Below are 20,648 nucleotides of genomic sequence, written 5' to 3' on the forward strand. Positions count from 1 at the left end.
GCAAGCCAAGTTATCAGTTGGTAGCAGTACGAGGTAGACCAGGCAAAGACGACTATATTCTTCAGTAGTCGCTCATCAGTCTCGTGATGCCCAAGCAGAAGAGATATTCGACAACGGGAGGCCTTCACCGCGAGGATTCAGACGATGAACTCGGATATGAAGATCACCCCTGGGAATGGATTTATGAAGACAGCGGTGACACAAACCCGCAGGAGGATGATTCCACGCCCTCGAAGAAGCGAAAAGCAAATGTTCTCACCACCAAAAAGGCAGCCATTGTGGGTGCCCGCATGGGCTCCTTCTCAGTGCGAATAGGCGACTCGGTGCTGCTGAAATCTCCCGAGCAGGGGAAAGATTGGGTGGGATTGGCGTGCTCGTTCTCCGACACCAACGAAGATGACGAGGACGAAATGTGCGTCTGCATTCAGTGGTTCTGTACCCCGGAGGAGTTGATGTTCGGGAAACGCTCAAAAATCCCGAGCAATGTGTTGCCCAACGAATCATACATCACGGCAGACTTCAACATGAACCCATTGACAGCCATAAATGGGAAAGCCACGGTTTTGTCGAAAGAGGCCTTTTTCAAGAGATATCCTGGCGGAGAACCACCAAAGTCCAAGTCAGCTGCCAACCGCTACGCCAAGACGATTCTGTGTCGGCGAGGGGTCAAGCAGAGAACGGTGCGATTCACCGAGGACTTTGTGTGGGAAGAGATCTACAAGGGACCGGAAGACCTCTTGGACTTGATTGATTGGATCAAAGAGCAAACCAAGGGCCGGAAGAAACAGACTGTAAAAAGTGAGGATGTGGACTATGAGCAGCAAAAGGAGACGGCCGACGACGAGCCCCGGACGCCTCACAAGAGGAGGAAAACGACGGCGACAATTTCCACCCCGAAATCTTCGGCCAAGGCATCCAAGTACAGCACGCCGACACATAAACGGATCATGATCAAGAAGCCTATAGAGATCACCCCACTGGGGACTCGAGTCCTGTCCCCTTCTCAGTACAAGTCGACACCCTACTCTCACGCCCGAGCAACACTGCACGTTTCTGCTGTCCCGACGTCTCTCCCTTGCCGCTCCAATGAGTTCCACACGGTCTATTCTCATCTCTACTCGGCCATTGTGGACGGGTCCGGAGCATGTATCTACATCTCCGGGACCCCCGGGACGGGCAAGACAGCCACAGTACGGGAGGTAGTCGCGTCGCTGCACGAAGCAGTCCTCAATGAAGAACTAGACGACTTCAACTTTGTCGAAATCAACGGCATGAAGGTCACAGAGTCGCAACAATCCTACTCACTCCTATGGGAAGCGCTCAAGGGCGACCGCGTCAGCCCGCACCACGCATTGAGCCTGCTGGAGCAAGAATTCTCGCAGCCTTCGCCGCGGCGGATCCCCTGCGTCGTGCTGATGGACGAGCTGGACCAGCTCGTGACCAAGAGCCAGAGCGTCATGTACAACTTCTTCAACTGGCCGGCCATGCGGCATTCGCGCCTAATCGTTCTGGCGGTCGCCAACACCATGGATCTCCCCGAGCGGACGCTGTCGAACAAGATCAGTTCGCGACTCGGGCTGACCAGGATCACGTTCCCGGGATACACGCACACGCAGCTGATGGAGATTATCTCCTCGAGGCTGGAAGGTGTCCCGGGCAACATTGTCGATAAGGACGCCGTGCAGTTCGCCAGCCGCAAAGTCGCAGCCGTGTCTGGTGATGCTAGGCGGGCTCTCGACATTTGCCGGCGCGCGGTGGAAATCGCAGAACAGTCTCAAGAGAAGCAGAATCCCGCCTCTGCGGATGCCAACGACGAAGACGTCGTCCAGATAGTAACGACCCCGAGCCGCAGAGGCAGGAACATCCCCAAGGACAAAGATAATGCGAATGGGCGGGAACACGAGCCTCCACAAACACGACTAGCGAGGGTGACGATCGCGACCATCAAACAGGCCATCAACGAAGCCACCTCGTCCCCCATCGCGCAGCACCTGCGTTCTCTGCCCTTGGCCGCGAAGCTCCTCCTCGCCGCGATATCGGCACTCACTCGACGCACGGGCGTGGTCGAGTCCACGATGGGCGACATCTCCGCGGAAGCGCTGCGCATCGTCGCGGTCGCGGACAACAATGCCGTGCAGGATTTCCTGCGCGCCGAAGCAGAGGGGGGAAAAGAAGACGATGATGATGCTGCAGCAGCACCAACAGGAAAACGCGCCTCTGGTTCCCTGATGCCCCGTATCCTGGCGCTCGGAGGGGCCGCCATGGCGCTGGTCCAGGCTGGCGTCATCGCCATGGAGACCAGGGGGAAGGGGGAGAGGGCGGTAAAAGTCAGATTGCGCGTGGGCGAGGAAGAAGTCAAAAGCGCCTTGATGGGGGACCCTGAGGTCAAGGGACTGGGGTTTCAATAAGGCATCCTCTTGTTGTGGTTCTCGAGAGCTGTCAAAAATACTATGGAACCTGATAAAAGAGGGACCATTCAATGGGTCTGGTTTGTCTGTCCTGCCTGGCCTGTCTGGACCAAGTCACCAAGGGGACACGATAACAGTGTCACATGTAGCGTTCAAACGTATGTGCATACAAATTACGTACAACTTTGCCAACTCCCTTCTTTTTCCCCTCTGCACTTGTTTTTACACCGTGATCAGCATCTTCAAGGCGTCGTGCTCAGCGGCCGCTTTGAACGTGGTGTAGGCCTTGTCCATGTCCGAAAAGGCGAATTCGTGCGTGATCAGCTGTCCCGGGTCGATGCTGCCCGCGGCGAAGAGCTTGAGCAACATGGGCGTAGTGACGGTGTCGACCAGCCTCGTGGTCAGCGAGATGTTGTGGACCCACAGCTTCTCGATCTTGAGCTCGCAGCTCTTGCCGTGCACGCCGACGTTGGCGATGACGCCGCCCGGCGCGACGAGGTCCTGGGCCATCTCCAGGGTCTCGGGCACGCCGACGGCTTCCATGACGGTGTCGCAGCCAATGTTGTCGGTGAGCTTCATGACGGCTTCCAGGGGCGAGGCCTCGGCGCTGTTCACGGTGTGATGGGCCCCAAAGTACTTTGCGACCTTGAGACGGTTGGGGTCCCGGTCGATCATGATGATCAGACTTGGTGAGTAGAGTCGGGAGGTCATCAGCGCCGCAAGACCCACGGGACCCGCGCCAACGATGGCGACAGTCGACCCGGGCTGTACTTTGCCATTCTGCACCCCGCATTCGAGTCCCGTGGGAAAGATGTCGGAGAGCATGACAAGTGCCTTTTCGTCAACACCCTTGGGCACGTGGTGCAGACCGCTGTCGGCGAAGGGGATGCGAACATATTCGGCCTGAGTTCCATCGATCGTGTTGCCGAGAATCCATCCTGCACTAACGCAGTGGCTGGGCATGCCTCTCCGGCAGTAGTTGCAGGTTGCACAGCTGGAAATGCAGTTGATGAGGACTCGATCACCCTTCTTGAATCGAGAAACTCCTGGACCTGGCTCCTCGACGACGCCAACACCTGCCTTCGGTTAGCGGTTGGAGAATTCTGGATGGTGTCAAGAAGTCCAACCTTCATGTCCTAAGACGCGACCAGGCGTGCACGTGGGCACGTCCCCCTTCAGGATGTGCGTGTCTGTCCCACAGATTGTTGTATAGACGACTGTCACGATGGTCAGCCGCCGTCACGTAATACGTGTAAGTATGTAGTGCAGGACTAGAGCTCACCTTTCACGATGGCATCGGATGCTTCCTGAATCTTAGGGACAGGACGATCCTCCAGACCACACTGACCAGGACCTTTATAAACAAGTGCCTTCATCGTGGATAAGTATCGGAACCTTGGTACTGTTCTGAGTGTTTTGAATGTTCCAATGGTGCTTCTTCGGACGACGGTGGTGAGCATCCTCGATGACTTTATGTGTGTCTAGACACCTGATGATGAGAGGGGAAATAGCCAGGTATATGATTTGCTTTCGGTGAAGAGGAAGCTCGATTCCTTCAGATTTTATGCCGTGGGCACCAGTTGCTTGCCAGGACCTATTGGGGGTCGTATGTGCCTCACACCACTCGTGTTCTTGACTTAGTGCAGCATCGGATGATTGGCGTTTGGCGTTTTTGGCTTGTGCGGAACCGCTGGGCGCTCATCCCTCCCCCCTCATTCTGGGTTCCCTCGGTGCGGCCATGGGAACCAGTTTCGGCTCAGCTCCAGCCTGGAGTACTGATTTTGAAGGTATTGATAGGCATGAATTGGAGATGGATGAAGTTCAATTTGCCATATGACATCCACCAGGCTGAATGGGAGCCTCGAAGAAACATTTTCGCTTCCCCGCAATTTCGTAGCTGGATACGGCGGAGCATTCGGCTGTTACGTGCTGTAATAGTTGGTAATGCTCGTCACATGACGTCATTGTCATGCCTGCAATTTGCCCTTGTCGCAGCCTTGCAGCCTCGCGTGACTTTGTCTTACAAGTACCTCGTCCAAGTACAAAAACATTTCGTCTCTTCCAGGTGACCGAGCCATTTTCGCCTGATGGTCAGAGGATTGCAAGTGCTTGCACAAGGATGAGCCAACCAGGTGTTCTCTAAAGACTGCCCCGATGGTTGTGTCCACACTCGGTCCTTTAGAGACCGACACTACAGAATGTATTGGAACGAAGGATGATAGTCCTGGACGTCCTCGAGAGTCTTATGGAGATTCGGATCTGTCGTCCCAGCTGCGGCATGTTCCAGCGCCTCCCTGTCCTTCTTATTGTTGAGCCACCGCATCCAGAACCAGCAGAACACAGCCGACATTAATGCAAGGACCTCAAAGGCCAGTGCGATCGAGTGGCCCTTGATGTATTGCGGGGGATCCGTGTAGATATGCGACCCGAGGATAGCGAAACACTGCCCGACAATCTCAGCCGTGCCCCAGGTGGTGGCGCGCTTGGTGAAGCCCCCAGTGTTGATGTTCATCCAAGCTCCCATCAGCGTCACACCCGGGAATGTGCCCATGGTGATCAGGCATGTGGCAAATATCTTGACCTTGACATTGTGAACCGCGATCAGGATGATATACCCAACGATGCTGCTACACAGGAGGCCCATGAGGAATACTCCCTTGGCGTTGAGTCGGTCGGAGGCCATGTTCACCACAATCAACGTGACGAAGGCGCATGCATATGGGATGATTGAAAAGAGCTGGGTCTGCACTGAAGACAGGTCAATATGGTGCAAAAGTGAGCAGACTGGATCGAAGACTTACCAGCAGAGTATCCAAACTGAGCTATGAAGCTAGGCAAGAAAGCGCTGATGGAAGCCAGTGCCAGAGACACCCCCGCGCTGATGAACCAGAAAGGAATCGTTTTGGGATCTTTGAGGGCAATCAACATCTGCTTCCACTTGAACCCTGCGTGCTCGACGTTGTACGTCTTCATGCGGTCGATTGCCAGGTCGATTTCATTGTCACTGAAGATCCAGTGTTTTTTCTTCAACTGATCTGGAGCTGGCGGCAACAGAATCCAACAGGCCAGACCGACGAAGATGCCGGCAACGCCTTCAATGATAAAGAGCCAGTACCAGGACGGTTTGCCGAGGGCGCCATCCAGGTTCTTTTGTATCGCGTAGGCGATGAGACCGCTGAAGCCGCCGGCGATGGTGGCGGCCGAATAGAAGACACCTATCGATCCCGAGATCAGCTCTCCTTCTCAGCACCCTTTGAGGGAACCAAACGAAAAAAAGTCATACCACTCCGTGTTGCCAACTCATTCCGCTTATACCACATACTGATATAAAGCGTCAAGGCTTGAAGGAACGCCGACGCGAACCCGAAGATGATTCGCAGGGCCAAGACGGTGCCAGCGTTTTTCGCCGCGGCCATACAGCATGACAGGGTGGCGAAGAGGATCACGCAGCCGCCGACCTGCCTGTGGGGCTTGAAGATGCGGACAGACAGACTGGCGGGAAGAATGGAAACGGTGTACCCGACATCTGTTCGGTGTTGGTCAGTCTGTTCACCAGGTATGACTACCATTCATGGGGAAAGGCGGAGATCAGACTGACAATAGAGGGAGACGGCGTTGTAGAACTGTCCATTGCTCATGTTCAAGTCGCGTTGGAAGCCCATGACCCGGGCATTGCCGATGTTTCCTCGATCCTGTTCTGCGTTAACAAGACAGGACAATGCTCGAGGGCGTACGAGCGGTCGTGAAATTGCATAGCATGGCAGACAAGATGACGAGGCACTAGGGAACTCACCCACTGGTTGACCAAGAAGACCAACGAGGTCATGCCCACGATCAATAGATCGGCCTTGAGCACAAGCCTGCGCTCCTCGCGAGACTTGGGTGGCGTCGTCTTCGGGTCCTCGTACAGGAATCCGGGTGCCTCTTTGGTGTCTTTTGCCAGATGCTCCAGCTGGATCTCTTCCTTGCCGTCGAACTTTTCCACTGCTGCAGCCATTGTTGTTTGAGATCAGCGATGCACGAGATGATCCTGGAAATTGCGAGAATGGTATATTGCTGTGGTCACAATCCCACGAACACGGGGAACGGGGGGACGATATAGGCCTCCTTTTATGTTCCCCCGTTGTATACCAAGCCCCCAGATTTGCCCCAGTCTGGAGTCTGGAATAGCGCTTCGTATTTTCCAGAGACCAGAATGCTCCAACGCAATTGTCATCCGACTTGAAGGACGAGTCGGCTAGGAAGCAGTCTGTCTTCCCCAGCCAATGGACCCATAGACTTAAAACTACCAGACAAACCCGCCTCCCTTTTCCCCACACCCGAACTCGACACATGTCTGCGTCTCTCGTATTTCCCTTCCTGTCACTGCGCTCCACTCGAACTAATCCAAAAAGGGTAATTTCCACGACACCTGCATATCGTTTTCAGTGGGGAACCATTGACCATACCTGAGACCACATCGCCAATTGAAAATGCAATTGAACCCCTTGAACCCCTCTGAGCAAAATCTCGAGAACCCAGATGATCTCGGAGTCGGGATTTCCGACACTGTTAACTCCAGACTGCGCATATGCATTAGTCGTCGAGACTTCTACTGAAGAAACGGAGCAAACGGAGCAAACGGAGCCGGAGTGGGAGTGGGAGTGAGATGGACATCGACGACCAGGTATGTGTGTATATATACATTCGTGTGCATCCAGGTAAGTCGTGAGACATCGTGCGAGTTTGACCTCCAGTTGCAATATCTAGTTGGAACGGGACCCCAGACGGGCAGAATCACCACGCATCTCCTTCTTCGCGCGTGTCTCAAAATCTGAGATCAAACCGTCAAGATGCCCAACGCACTGTCAATGACGGCGCCGACGCGCTTTCGGGACAAGGAGGCCGAACTGGCCATGCGGATCGAGAAGCCTTTTACGGTCGCGGTCGTGGGCGACCTCATCCAGGTCCAACCCTTTGCGAACCGCGACGACCCGGACATCCAGGCGCTGATCACCATCATGCGAGCCGCCGACATCACGCTGGCCAACAACGAGAACACGATCGTGGACCGGCTCACGTTCCGCGGGCCCATCTCGCACATGGAAAGCCCCGCCGAGGTCGCCGACGACTGGGCCGCCATGGGCATCGCCATGGTGTCCAAGGCCAACAACCACACGTTCGACAACGGCGAGGCCGGCGTCGCCCACAACTTTGCCCAGCTCCGCCGCGTGGGCATCGACTACGTCGGCACAGACTATAACCTCTGCGAGGCGCGGTTGGCGCGGTTCCGTACGCTTCCCAAGGGGACGGTCGCTTTTGCAGGTGCCTACGCCGAGGTCGAGGATTACTCGCAAATATATGGTTTGCCGCGCGGGGATCCCATTGTCGTGACGGAAGAGCAGTTTCAGCAGTTGCAAGCGATGGAGGAAAGTCTCTACGAGCGGGCGAGTGAGGTGCCCAACCCAATCGACAGAAATACAAAAACTCGGCAAGGCAGTCTGCTGCTCTTCGGACGGGTGTTCCAGCTCGCAGGTGCCGACACCACGGCGGCGACAGATGACGAAGCGACCTCGATCAAGAAGCGGCTGGAGCACCATTTGAACTCCAAGGGACCTATCACGTCGAAGAACAACTCGCTGCGGCTCAAAGTGTACCACGGCGTGACGGAGGCACAAATGGCCCAGCTCCGCGAAATCGCAGGCGACCGTGGCAGTGGCCCAACGCTCGACGCGTTCGACGTCCACTTCAAAGTCGCCCCCAGCCCGGGCGAGCTGACATACGACATGGACGCCGTGGACGAGCGGGAAATCCTGCGCGAGGTGCGCTCGGGAAAACAGTTCAGCGACTTCGCGGCCTTCACGATCCACTGGCACCAGAACCGGTTCTCGTTCCAAAAGTACTCGTTCGACCACTACCCGGCCGAGTTCCAGGTTGTGCTGGCGCACGCGGCCATCGACCAGGGCGCGGACCTCTTCTTCGCGCACGGCGTGCACACGCTCAAGGGCGTCGAGATCTACCGGGGCAAGCCCATCTTTTACGGGGTCAACAACTTTGTGTTCCAGAACCAGAGGTTCCGGTCTTGGAGGGATGACGGCCCCAACTCTGAGCGTGAGGCGCGGCGACAGTGCCCAACAGAGGCGATCGTCGGCGACGGGGAGATCAACGAGGCGCGCTGGGCGTGGCTGCAGCGGCCCGAGAACTTCGAGGCCATCCTCCCGACGAGCCACTACGAGGACGGCAAACTGGTCCGCGTGCTCATCTACCCCGTCGACCTGGGCCTGGAGCGGCCGAGCTCCGAGATGGGTACGCCGCGCCGACCGACGCTGGACAGGGCCCGGCACATTCTCGAGCGGGTCGTCGAGTATTCGAGGCCGTTTGGGACCGAGATCTCGATCGAGGACGGGGTCGGTGTCATTCGTATACCATCGCAGTCTTAATGCCAGGGGCTACGGAAGGAACCACGGACATGGATATGACGGACTGGATGGTTCGTCTCAGACCTGTCGCGTGCATTGCATAGCATAGCTAGTCGGGCATGGGAATCGTGAGCCTCTCTAGATATCCTAGATATCACTCTTCAGGGAATTACTGTTTAGGGCTCTCTAGGTGTGATGGAACAACATCCGTTCCCTACTCGCCACATCTTGCTCTTGTTAAACTTATCAGAGCCCTTTACTGAGCACCAGTTCTTCCTCGCGTACATTTGATCTCCTGCAACACGATGGCTAGAACGAAGAATCTCAATGGCAGCCTCCTCAATTGAGCCCCACGGGGTATCCAGTCTCGAACAAACCTATGCGCAGGTCGTACAAGTAGTATATCTAACCAACTCCTCTCCACTCCATCCCACTCTACGCCACTATTCGCCACTCCGTTGGCAGTTCCACGCAGTCTCGAAGAGTAGACCAAAGCCAGAACCTCTGTCTGTCTTGATTTATTCTCACACAGGCACCCGTACCCGTAACCGTACTTGCTTGCACAAGGTAAATACATACACACAGATGCTATGTACATACGTGGGTACCTACGAAGGCACCCGAGGTCCCTTCCAGGGTAGTATGCCGTGCCGTGCCATGCAATGCCATGCCATGCGCCCGTCGTGGAAATTCCCCCTTTTGGCAAAAGTCTACCTACGTACCTACCCACCTACCCACCTGGCTGGTGCTTGGTACCAACTTGGCCGGTTTTTGGTCGAGACACTATCACCTGTCCTTGTCCTTGTCCTTGTCCTTGTCCTTGTCCTTGGACCCTGCTGTCCTCGCCATCGCCCTGGGCCATCACTTGATCAGTAAAGTCGTGTTCTCGGCCGTTCGGCTGCTAGTTGGGATATTCGGGAGACTACTCGGTACCTCGTATTCTTGATAGATAGTATGGTGTCGTGCCATACGTAATACGTCAACGCGAGCGCCAGAGTGGGCTACCCCTAGTGGTAAATTGGTAACCTACCGACAGATTCATGACCAAGGGGGGGTAAACACGAGGGATTTCTGCGGCGGCCGAGTCTCTTGTTGCCCTTCATGGGTGAAGGGATACCTTGGTCGTGATTACGGTGGTGCATACAAGTAGGTACATAGGTAGGTAGGTAGGTATCGGGATGGTAAAGACTCGAGACTTGATATGATATGATATGATATAGAGTACAGGATATAAAACACCTGCCACTGGAGCCACTAGTCAGTCTCTTTCTTGTCCTGCACAAGAATCAAATCCTCAATTTTTCAGCCATCATCCATCATCCATCATGCCATCATCGACGAAGACAACGACGACGTACCAACGAACAAATTGGAAGATCCCACCCGTCTTCTACGTCGGCGGAGAATACATCCGGGACAAAGACGGGACGCACATGAGTGGCCAGATGTGCGTGCGACACTACGGCCCCGCCGGCGACGACGACGACGACACGCAGAAAGACCGGCCGGCGGTGATATTCCTCCACGGCGCCGCGCAGACGGGGACGCACTTTGAAGTCACTCCCGACGGGCGGCCGGGGCTAGCACTGTTGCAGGCACAGGCTCAAGCGCAGGGAAAAGGAGGATGGGACTGTTACGTGGTCGACCTCGTGGGCGTGGGCCGGTCGCGGTACCACTGCGGCGACATGGGCGCGCTGAAGCACTACACGGTCGAAGAGCTGCAGATGGCCTTCACGGCGCCGGACCCTCCATCGTGGCCGACGGCGAAGCTGCACACGCAGTGGCCCGGCAGGGGAGTCATGGGCGACCAGATCTTCGACGCCTTCTACGCCAGCCAGGTCGGACACGTGCCGGAGTACAAGGTGATAGAGAGACTGGTGCGCAGAGCCGCGCGGCCTCTCCTCACCAGAACTGGTCCGGCGTACCTGGTCACGCATTCCCAGTCGGGGCCCTTGGGGTGGCATATCGCCGATGCGTGTCCGGACTTGGTCAGGGGCATCGTGGCGCTGGAGCCGCACGGCCCGCCGTTCGAGTGTCCGGACGTGGCGCCGTTCAACAGACGCCCTGCCATGGTCGGCACGCTGCTGCATCCGTTCGGCATCACCTCGACGCCCTTGCGCTTCTCGCCCGAACTGGACGCGGACGCAACGCAGCTCAGCTACCTCCGACAGACCGACCTGGAGACGCCGACTCACGAGACCCTGGCGCGGGGATGTCGACAGACACGACCCCCAAGACAGCTCGTCAACCTCGCCTCGATCCCCGTGCTGCTGCTCACCGCAGAGGCCTCGTACCACGCTAGCTATGACCACCTGACGGCCGACTTCCTCCGCGACGCGGGCGTACCGGTCGATCACGTCTATCTCGCCGAGCGGGGCATTCGCGGGAATGGTCACTTGATGGCCATTGAAGAAAACAATGAAGAGATTCAGGCGTTCATCAATCGGTGGCTGATGAAAACAGAAGAAGCTCGTTCAAGATCTTGAGAGTGCCACATATTTTTTGTCGAGTGGCGGTAGTTCGTTTCCGTGTTCACAGCAGGGCACATTAATGATGTGCTGGTAAACTGTGTCCCGAGATATGCTCGAATCAACCATATTGATGTCTTGTGCAAGAGCCAATCGAAGCATTGATGTCCATCGAATGGCTATCAGGTAACCTCATATTGCTGTAATTGTGCTCTCCATACCCCACAAAACCATCATCCTGCGTGCCTCGTCCTTTTGCGCTGCGTTCGCGCCGAGCCATGATACGATCTTCACAGAGAAGCCCGTCCGCAACGCATCGCCGCAGTAAGGATGGCGCCAGTTCTGGTACCATGCGGCCATCAAAACTGAGGACGAATGGCGTTCGATCTCGGAACGGTAGCGCTGAAGCGGCGACAGCAGCACTCCTTCAGGAGAGGGTGACTTGCATTCCTCGAGAGACGCGAGTACAGAGTAGACGATGACCATCAAAGAGTCGTACAGCGAGACGGTCTTGGCTGTCAGGGTGTCGGGGAATACGTATTGTCCAGCGAGCGACGGAGGCATCAGAGGGTCGGGCGCAGCTTGTATCAGGTCGGTGGTAGCAGGTTGACCGGCGACGACGCTGGTATCTCGAGTGAAATGCCACCACCAGTTCTGCAGGCGCTGGAGGATAACGAGAGTCTCCCTCTCCAGGGTCTGCTCGTCCGAGTAGTTGAGACTTGCTATCTTGTCGATAGAGTCCCGGAAGTCGCCACCAGGTACTAGAGTGAGCAGCAGGTGGTGAGGAATGGCGAGGAGGATGTCAATCAGAAACTCGTATTCAATCTTGGTGCTGTCTGTGAAGGGTGCTTCACACCATTCTTGCGATGCGAAGCTGCAAAGGTCGTTCTTGAGAAGAGCCTTGAAAGCCTGTGAGGTTCGTCAGGGATGACCCTCTCATGGATTGACAAGGACCTCTTCTGGCCCTGTATAGGAAGCATACGTACCGCGTACGTGCGAAGAGATCTGAACATGGCGTGATCCTGGCCAACACGGTAATGATCGGGGCCTAGCGCCTCCACGGTGGTGACCGCGGCGGCAATATGATGAGCCCAAGCGTCAGGAGAGGTTCGCTTCATCGTCTCAAAGTAGAGAAACATCATGGGTACTGATATCTCGGGGCTGATAGGCGTTGACCCGTGCCTGAGTGAATTTGCGTCGGTGTTGCTACCCTGGATAAACCCACGGTGGCTCGCGAGGCCAGCAAGATACCAACGCACAGCCTCGACCTCAGCACTCTTGTTGTGCTGAACGACTGCAAAGTAGATTAAGCTGGCGGCACGGATGGAGAATCTGACCGAGGGTGTCTGAGCGTCGGATAAGAGACTGGGAAGGGCAAATACCCATGATCGTGGTCGAACCGGATTCATTCCCAGCCTCGAACTGGTGCTTGATTCGACAAACTTCTCCACAAAACACTGTTCAAAGAAGTTGCTGTGATCCAGGACATCCATGATGATCAAGGAAAGGTTAGTCTGGTCAGGCAACGAGCCCTCCTGCGCGGCTGCATGTGGTTCCCAAGGTGATGGAGATGCATCCAGAACCATTGAGGGATCATCCTCTGCTGGACTCGCATCACTGGAATCCAACAAGATGGCCGTGGTATTGCCAGCCGTAGAGGCACGAGGTATAGCAGGACTGTCATCTGTCCTTCGAGATATTGCTCGTCGTTTCTTGAGTGGACGACTGACTTTGGCCGACATGTCGAGGATGATGGGCCCTTGAAGTGGACCCGAGCAAGGAAGTCCAAAGCGAGCACATTGTCTGCAGTACTCTGGTCTGCCGTCACACTGACAAACACATAACCTATCAATGAGGTCTTCGCAGATGTAAACTGGAGCACTGACTGACCTTTACATGGCGCTGTATGCACTGTGCACAACCCCTACTCCGGGAAGTCCGTGGGAGCGTAGGCATGGTAACTCTTCAGCTGCCGTCTAGGTTGAAAGACTGGTATGCGAAAGACCAAGTATAGAAAGAGGAAAGGCAGGCCGGAAAGACGAGTCTGATCTCGTACGATTATCGCGTGGAGAGACGTGGAGGAGATTTGGAGCCTGGCGCTCCAGCTAAACCCAGGACCACGGAGAGCAGCAAAATAGCCAGTCCGAGGTACTGAGTGCCTGGTCCATTGCTAATTAATGCTAACCAAGTAGCGGGCGCTGGAGGTCGCTGTGGGTGGCCACTTGTCGGGGGCCCTGCAGGTATAGCCACAATCAGCGCGGAACCAAGGAGCCTGACTAGGCCTAGCGAGGGCTGGAAGGCCTCGAATGCATGGGGTTTATGCATCGCTAATTGCCAGTGTATCTCGTCCAAGTATTCATCCGCTGTTGCTCTGTAACCGCTAAAATACGAACTCCGGGGTATAAATCTTTCGCTGTAAAGCAACACTTTTGAATGTTTTGACCACGAGAATAATTCATGCCTGGGTGATTCGACACGGCCGAGCCATGATGAAACCATTCATCTGGAGAATGGTTCGATGTTCGTTCTCGTCGGGAAGACTGTTGAGACGCAATCGGACAGCATCCCAAGTCGGTCACACCACGCAGCCCATCACCTAAAGACACCAAATATCTCTCCAGTGTGGAGAGGGCCAATATTCCTAGGAGCCACTGCAACGCCCTATTGCTCATTCTCAACACCCAGTTGTCCCGGCCATGACACGCCGGAAGCTATGCACATATGTGTCAGGTCCACGATGTTGCCGACGCGCATTTGGTCGTTTCAACCTCTGTTAATACGCATGGGAATTGCCACTGATGGCTCATTCCGCAGTGATGAGATGGCGATTGATGTCGGCCAGGGCACCGTTGAACTTCGCGATCAGGGCTGATTACGCGTGATGTGAACCAATGATGACAAGCCCCTCCTTTGTTTCTGATCTGGCTTTCCAAAGCTTACCGTGATTGAGGTATGATCATGCCGCGCTGCTGGCAATGATGGCGGCGACAACGATTACTCTGAAGCCGCCAGTATTTCAAAAGCCCGGACCGGTCATGACATCCCCGACGCGACGAGGTAAGCCGGAAGCAAAGACCAGGCTATCTGTCTGGAGGTCGATGAGAAGTCAACGTCGGTTGTATACCTGGCGGTGGTGTCGGAAAAGAAGCTATGCCAACTGCTTCTCGGTGCACAGTCTGCCCCAACTCGTCACACATGTGGTCCCACCAAACAAAATTGTGCAGCTGCATCTTGACAATATCCCACGTCCAGCAGTGTCTAGAGAGGAGCCTTTTCAACATGTCCAGAACGGAATCCTTGAGCGGCAGATTCATTACTGCGATCGCACCCATGGTGGTGGCCCACAGTTGAAATGAATCGAACCCTTGAGAAACCGCCTCAAAGGCCTCGCAAGCACGCAGAGACTCATAGAGCTCCGTGACAAGTCGTAGCCGAACGCCGGTATTCGTGGGAATAGGAAATATGACCATGTCGCTGAAACAGAGCAGAGCAGCCCTCGTGGTCTCGAAAATGGCTTCTTCCAGACTGGCGGGATGAACACGACGTTGGATGCGGCAAAGCGCATGCTGAATGGCGTTTCGGGCATTGACTAAATCATGCATCGCAGGCTCGGGGACGGCCTTGCGTATCAGCCGGTCCAGCGCAATAACAAGTTCACAGACCATGTTCAACGTCGGACGGATGTCTAGGAGAATGTTTTTGTCAAAGCCAGAGCCGAGATCTTTGAGAAGCATAGCAGAAATAGGGTCGATGATGAGACCTCCTATTTCGTAGGTCAGCAATGGTTGTCGCGGATGTCTCCAGTCATATTTCGGCCGTTGCCCTGTCAAGGTCGATACGGTGAGATCGAAGCTTGCACACAATTCATCAGCACGGCAATTCTCCTGGATGATCAACTCCGGAAGTCATGCTTACAATTCTGCCAACGTCGCGAGCGCAGGTGTTTCGACACCAGTCAACCCACCCTTCAGATCGATGATGTCAAAGAAAGCCTTGATATATCCCGGGTCGAGTGACTGAGTACTGTAGAAATGAAGATTCTGCGCCCTGGCCAACGGGGATTTTGATATCGAGCTTGCGGGCGGAACTCTCGAATGCGCAACAGAACCTCTGGCCACAGCGACCATTGCCATGAGAAGGTCATCCGACGGTACAGCCCCCTGTAATTGATCAAGTTCCTCGTTGATCAACTGGGTAGCTTTCGTTCGATTTGTGTTGACCAAGGCAGCACATGCTCGGGCAACTCGACGGTCTTGGGTGCTTCTCTGGAGAAACATGGCAGCCGACGCCACAAGGCCATGGAAGGCATGAGGATACATCGCAGCTCCTCGGCGCAGGATGAGGGAGTACGATTGATCGGTCGGGGCACTATTGACATTTGCGGGCCAGTACACGTCAAAGGCGTAGTCAAGAGTGTGTCTCAATGCGCGCGGCAGGTCTTTTGCACCCATCAGGTTGAATGGGTCTGTCCTTGTCTGGTCAAGCCGGCGATCCAGAATCGCGGCGCTGCTCGCTGGAGAGCGATTTCTGTGGATGATGGTGAGGTCACGGTCGATGACATTGGGGGCCCGTATGGGAGGAGGCTGGGCTTGTTGCTCTTGTTGCTGCTGTGTTGAACTCTCAGTCCGACGTCTCCCAGCGTCCTCGTCCCCCTTCTCCTGAATGAAACTGAACTCCGCCGGCGGCGACAGATATACGTTCTCGCTCTCAGACACGGAACCACGCTTTCCAGTCGGAGGAGTCTCTTGGCCCTGTCGCTGCCGTTCACGTCGGCGCTGGTGAGCCACGCGTGCCGCATGTGCACGTCTCGCCGCAGTCTCACTACGCTTGGTTTTGACTGACCGCAGCGCATCATTGTCAACAAACCTGAAGTCGGGTGCAGGCGCAGGTTCAGCTGGATGCGGTGAAGTGGTTGCTAGTCCTTCCATCCCCACTAGGAGTCGGGCAGACTCGGATGGCACATGCGAGCAGACGAAAGCAGAGCGCTTCGATGCAGATGATGAGTATCTGAGAAACAGCAGTCTAACACGGCGGTAGAGTCTGATCTCTCATCATCAAAGTATCAAAGATAATAGCCTCACAGTTGACAGGTCGCCAAAAGATCGAGCCGGTTTACCGGTCACCTGTACTCGGTAGGCCTCATGCTGGTTGAATCCTGAACCTCCACCGACCAGAAATGTAATGACTAAGCCTCTCCCCGCTTGTAACGGTCTCGAGTGAGCCACCACAATTGAATTTTGGGAGGGGTTTCGCGCAGGGCTCATGTCCAATTCGCCAGTTGGGCGGATGGAACGTTGGCGACCAAGGTAGTACCGCATATTGTTGTCACCAATGGCAGCCACCGTACATCTGTGTCAGTAAAAGCCCGCACCGCTTCTGGCTTGTACTTCTGTATTGACCTTATCAGGCGATTCGCGTGGAAATTGCTGTTGTGACCCTTTTCGTGGCGGGTATAGGGTATCCGTTGACGAGCGCCATCTCCCCATCAAGAAGTCAGGGGGAAACTCCCTCCCCTGCTGGGGCCGATGCCTCGAAATGAAAATAGACGACATTTAACACCTGCCTGATTCAGACAGGGTCCTCGCAGAGGGTATAGGTGGTAAACAGGCGGTATATAAATGGAGCGGCCTAGTGTTCATGGATTTGCGGGAGTCTCTCACCGTGAGTTTGAGCGTGAGTGAGTGATTTCTGCGCTTCAAGGGAAAACATTTTTCGAAGCTGGATCTGAACCATGCAGTAGTAGTGACAGGATGTCAAGCTGTCATACTCCGTCGAGTCTCCCAAGGGGCCGATCGTAGATCTGGCTCGGAACTCCACCGTCTCAAAACCCTTTTGAGGCACTGACGCGGCTCCCTGGTGCCATCCTGGGCGATTTCAGCTTTGCGGAGATGCAGTGATTACTTTGGAGGACGAGTCATGGTATCCCCGAGGCGAACCATCCAAAACGGGGAAAGAGAAAGGCAGGTGAGATGAAGACAAGGAGACCAAATGAGGCAAGTCAACCAGCCAATCACATGCTGGGCCTTTCTAAAGCCCAAGTGTCTCTACTCTCGTCGGTCTATATCAACCCGACACTTCCCTCTTTGGCCATCAACATCTCTTTTTCACTTCGAGAACTGCCTCTTTGATGTTGAGAAGTACCAGCTGTTCAATGTGATGGCGGACTTCTCTCAACCACAGCCACCTACCTACCACCGCCAACATTCCTGATACCAATTATGTCTTAGCATGTCAAAGGCTCCCTGGCAGATGCTGTTATTTATGTTAGTAAAGACGACAAAGCTTGGTGTCACTGCTGGGGTGATCATCAACAATGGCTCGGTGGATATAGAGCCTGATATCATTCCATTGCAAGGAAGTTATGAGAAAACCACCGACGACAATTGCCGCTTTACATATCCATGAAACACCCGCTTCAATACCTGGGTGGACAAGCAGCATTCTCATCCGACGTTTTGCAGGCTTCATCTGTTTTGCTATCGTTGTAGGAGGGGGTTTTGGCGGTCTCCCGTTTGCTCTCGTTCCTCATGGTTGGACACAAAAGAGGCACTTCCACCCTCTCAACAGTTTCAAAGTCAGTAAGTAGAGTGGCCAGTGTCCATAACCACGTTCTCTTATGCGCCAGTTCTGAGCGGAGCCATCGACACTTCGCCGATTGCTTGATCCACTTCAAGATCACGTTGCCTGCCCAGACAATGAATTGGACAGCGATGAAAGCCATGTGTGCTTTTGGGAGATTGTCGGGCAACAACCACCGACTCAGTGTTGCAAGTTTTTCGTGTCTGAGGGTAGGTCAGGGTTTCTGATTGAGGATAAGGAACTCAAGGCGACTAGTCCAGTGTGCTAGTCCCTGATTATCACTCCGGCTGTATTTCGATGGATCCGACATGATTGGTAAACCCGCAGGTTTCACCTGACTCTGTCGTATATCTGTGTGCGAGTTGATGCTGTCTACGTACGAGTATGCAATCACTTCAGCGGCTTCACGGGCTATGTGTGCTCTTCAAGATGGCACTTCAATGTCTCTGAGATGTCTGCATGGTCCTGTAACTTCGCTCTTGCCGAGACTCTATGGCCCCCTGAAACCCCAGTATCTCCCCATGCCACTCCGTCATTTAGCAGAGGCATGGGCGGAGCGGGACGAGCAGAAGATCACAAGATCACATGATCTAGAAGCGGAGGCTTCCACATGTCTTGGCGAAAGGCTTGGCAATTAATAAACTGCACTCCATGCCTCCTCGGCTTCTCTCTCATCCTCCTCTCAAGTTCATTCCTGTCCTTGTCTAGTTCGACTGCACCAATGACTGACCATCTTCTAGCCTACCTCTTATAAAACAAGATCTTTTCTGTCTTGCCCAAATCTTGTTCCTTGCAACGTGGCCGGCACTCTGACTGAGATCCTGCATCCCTTGTGGTGAACCTGGCAATGAAACGAATCAGCCACCAGCATGAAATGTCAGCAAACCATCTAGCCCTGTGATAGGCCGTCGCGAGGCTGCAGGCGTGCGGAGAGATTCTGTTCTTGTTTACATTCCGCGAGCTCAAGATTATGAAGCTGGCAATGACGCTACCTTGTACAGCCCATCGCCATTGATCGCTACCCAAACCAACACGGCCCCCCCTGAATACAGATTTATCGATCTTGAGTTGGTAATCAACCAGATGTGATTCGCCTCGCCGCCCTGGCTGGACAAGGATGAAATCTACTAATATCCCTTTTTGAAAGCGATGCACGAGCTGAAATTGGACAACGCATGCTGTGAGTATGCACTGCTTGCCGTCGTCTAAGAACTCTCGAGGTATCCTAATGGCCCCTTCGTGAACACCTAATCCTTCGGACCTTGCATGCTCTATCATGTCTTATTCAGAGCTTCCCAATACGGGAGCAGAGCTACCTCCCAATGTCCTCGGCTTCTCGACATTTAAATCGCGAGATCCCTCGAGAATCTCGTCTTTTCTCTTCTTCAGCCTCCAGGACAGTCTCTGAACACTCCAGCGAAATCTCTCCCGAGTGAACGTCTTTCAAGTCCCCGTCAAAATGCCGTCAACTATCTCTGCCAAAGCCCTCTCTTTGCTGGCTGCGTTTGGTGTCGTGAACGCGCTGCGTCCCAATACTACCTCGATCTGCGACTACTATACTCCTCTCCTGCTTGGGAAGGAGAACACGCCTGCCAGTCAACAGCAACTCATGGCCCTGATCACCCATACCTTCATTCTGGGCAACTACACTACTCCTAACGTCGGCGTCAAAGTGGACGGGATCGCAGGCCCCCAAACCTTCCAGGGTCACGACGTCAATCTTTTGCCATACTTCACGGGTGGCTACTATTCTACCAATGAGAACGGGAAGCCTGTCGCAAAGAACTGGCTTGACGATGGAGGAGCTGGAGCATTGCTTGCCAACAAGCCGGCCAACACAACGACCTCTAATCAATAGTATGCCCCGTGTGTCCACTTGTTCCCCATATGTCACTTACCTTTGACATTGTAGCCAACTCCTTACCCACGTATACCAGTATTTTGGTGATTTCTACGGGTGTTCTCAACAGGGAGGTTCTGAGTTCCCCCACTACCAGGGCGTCGCTAGCATGTGGGAGGTCCACAAGTGAGTTTTTTGGCGCACATACTCAGTAAAAGAGCACTGACGGCCCCAAGATTCATGGACCCCAACCTTTGGGAATCGGGCTACTTCAATGAACAGATTGTGCTTGCCGGAAAGTCAATCGGATTTGAAGAGCCAGACGTCAACTTTACCCGGGACGCTCTTGACCAGACGTTCACTTATCGCTGCATCCCTCCCGCTGCCGTCATTCCCCCCTCCGCGGGACCTCAGCTGCAGACCATCTGCAGTGATATCTACAGCTGCCCCCTTGCCGCGAATGCCAACTGCTCTGCCTACCCTGACGACGGCGTCGTCCCTTATCCCGAGATTGCAAACGTTACCCTTCTGCAGGGAGTTCCCAAGGAGAATGACACACTTGGTTTGAGCAGCACGTCGGCCTCTTCATCTGCAGGCTCATCGGCTACCGCTAGTGGGTCAGCAGCAACTCCCAGTACCTCTAGCAACAACGCAGCTGCTTACACTTTGGCCACAGGAAACCCGCTGATGGTGGTTGGAAGCACGGTCGCCCTTTTTGGCATGGCTCTCCTCCTGTGAGCAACGGAGACTGGGAAGACTGGTGATTTATAAATCACGGAGACCATAATGGAATGCAGAGAGAATGGATCGGAAGAAGGAGGCTGGTGTAAATAGAGAGACGGAGGGAGAAAGTCTCAGTATGAACGCAATTCGAAATGATGAGATTGATCGGGCAGCCGGGAGAACGGTTGCAGACTACACGTACCTGTTCCTTGTATTGTTCAATTGAAGATAT

The 20,648-nt window shown here is 54.6% G+C and overlaps 8 protein-coding genes across 8 annotated transcripts; 4 read left to right on the top strand and 4 right to left on the bottom strand.

Moving 5' to 3' along the window:
* Window positions 1–86: 86 nt before the first annotated feature.
* AYO20_06968 (hypothetical protein) lies at window positions 87–2,408 on the top strand (the record flags this gene model as incomplete). Its single annotated transcript, XM_022645256.1, has 1 exon — window positions 87–2,408. The coding sequence occupies one exon, from the start codon at window positions 87–89 to the stop codon at window positions 2,406–2,408; it is 2,322 nt and encodes a 773-aa protein (XP_022498804.1).
* A 222-nt stretch (window positions 2,409–2,630) lies between these two features.
* AYO20_06969 (hypothetical protein) lies at window positions 2,631–3,784 on the bottom strand (the record flags this gene model as incomplete). The annotated part of the gene is made up of 3 exons (XM_022645257.1): window positions 2,631–3,484; window positions 3,536–3,625; window positions 3,691–3,784. 3 exons carry the CDS (start codon window positions 3,782–3,784, stop codon window positions 2,631–2,633), a joined length of 1,038 nt encoding a protein of 345 aa, XP_022498805.1.
* Window positions 3,785–4,599: 815 nt separating this feature from the next.
* Window positions 4,600–6,405, bottom strand: AYO20_06970 (hypothetical protein; the record flags this gene model as incomplete). Its single annotated transcript, XM_022645258.1, has 5 exons — window positions 4,600–5,156; window positions 5,210–5,623; window positions 5,731–5,934; window positions 6,007–6,100; window positions 6,202–6,405. The coding sequence occupies 5 exons, from the start codon at window positions 6,403–6,405 to the stop codon at window positions 4,600–4,602; spliced, it is 1,473 nt and encodes a 490-aa protein (XP_022498806.1).
* Window positions 6,406–7,240: 835 nt separating this feature from the next.
* AYO20_06971 (hypothetical protein) lies at window positions 7,241–8,827 on the top strand (the record flags this gene model as incomplete). Its single annotated transcript, XM_022645259.1, has 1 exon — window positions 7,241–8,827. The coding sequence occupies one exon, from the start codon at window positions 7,241–7,243 to the stop codon at window positions 8,825–8,827; it is 1,587 nt and encodes a 528-aa protein (XP_022498807.1).
* A 1,304-nt stretch (window positions 8,828–10,131) lies between these two features.
* Window positions 10,132–11,292, top strand: AYO20_06972 (hypothetical protein; the record flags this gene model as incomplete). Its single annotated transcript, XM_022645260.1, has 1 exon — window positions 10,132–11,292. One exon carries the CDS (start codon window positions 10,132–10,134, stop codon window positions 11,290–11,292), a length of 1,161 nt encoding a protein of 386 aa, XP_022498808.1.
* Window positions 11,293–11,466: 174 nt separating this feature from the next.
* AYO20_06973 (hypothetical protein) lies at window positions 11,467–13,016 on the bottom strand (the record flags this gene model as incomplete). Its single annotated transcript, XM_022645261.1, has 2 exons — window positions 11,467–12,183; window positions 12,261–13,016. The coding sequence occupies 2 exons, from the start codon at window positions 13,014–13,016 to the stop codon at window positions 11,467–11,469; spliced, it is 1,473 nt and encodes a 490-aa protein (XP_022498809.1).
* A 1,338-nt stretch (window positions 13,017–14,354) lies between these two features.
* Window positions 14,355–16,592, bottom strand: AYO20_06974 (hypothetical protein; the record flags this gene model as incomplete). The annotated part of the gene is made up of 4 exons (XM_022645262.1): window positions 14,355–15,126; window positions 15,190–16,168; window positions 16,248–16,296; window positions 16,356–16,592. The coding sequence occupies 4 exons, from the start codon at window positions 16,590–16,592 to the stop codon at window positions 14,355–14,357; spliced, it is 2,037 nt and encodes a 678-aa protein (XP_022498810.1).
* Window positions 16,593–19,312: 2,720 nt separating this feature from the next.
* On the top strand, window positions 19,313–20,431 carry AYO20_06975 (hypothetical protein; the record flags this gene model as incomplete). Its single annotated transcript, XM_022645263.1, has 3 exons — window positions 19,313–19,710; window positions 19,766–19,879; window positions 19,930–20,431. 3 exons carry the CDS (start codon window positions 19,313–19,315, stop codon window positions 20,429–20,431), a joined length of 1,014 nt encoding a protein of 337 aa, XP_022498811.1.
* Between the last annotated feature and the right edge of the window lie 217 nt (window positions 20,432–20,648).

The sequence above is a fragment of the Fonsecaea nubica genome (genome assembly GCF_001646965.1).
Source record: "Fonsecaea nubica strain CBS 269.64 chromosome Unknown Scaff46, whole genome shotgun sequence".
Taxonomy (NCBI): domain Eukaryota; kingdom Fungi; phylum Ascomycota; class Eurotiomycetes; order Chaetothyriales; family Herpotrichiellaceae; genus Fonsecaea; species Fonsecaea nubica.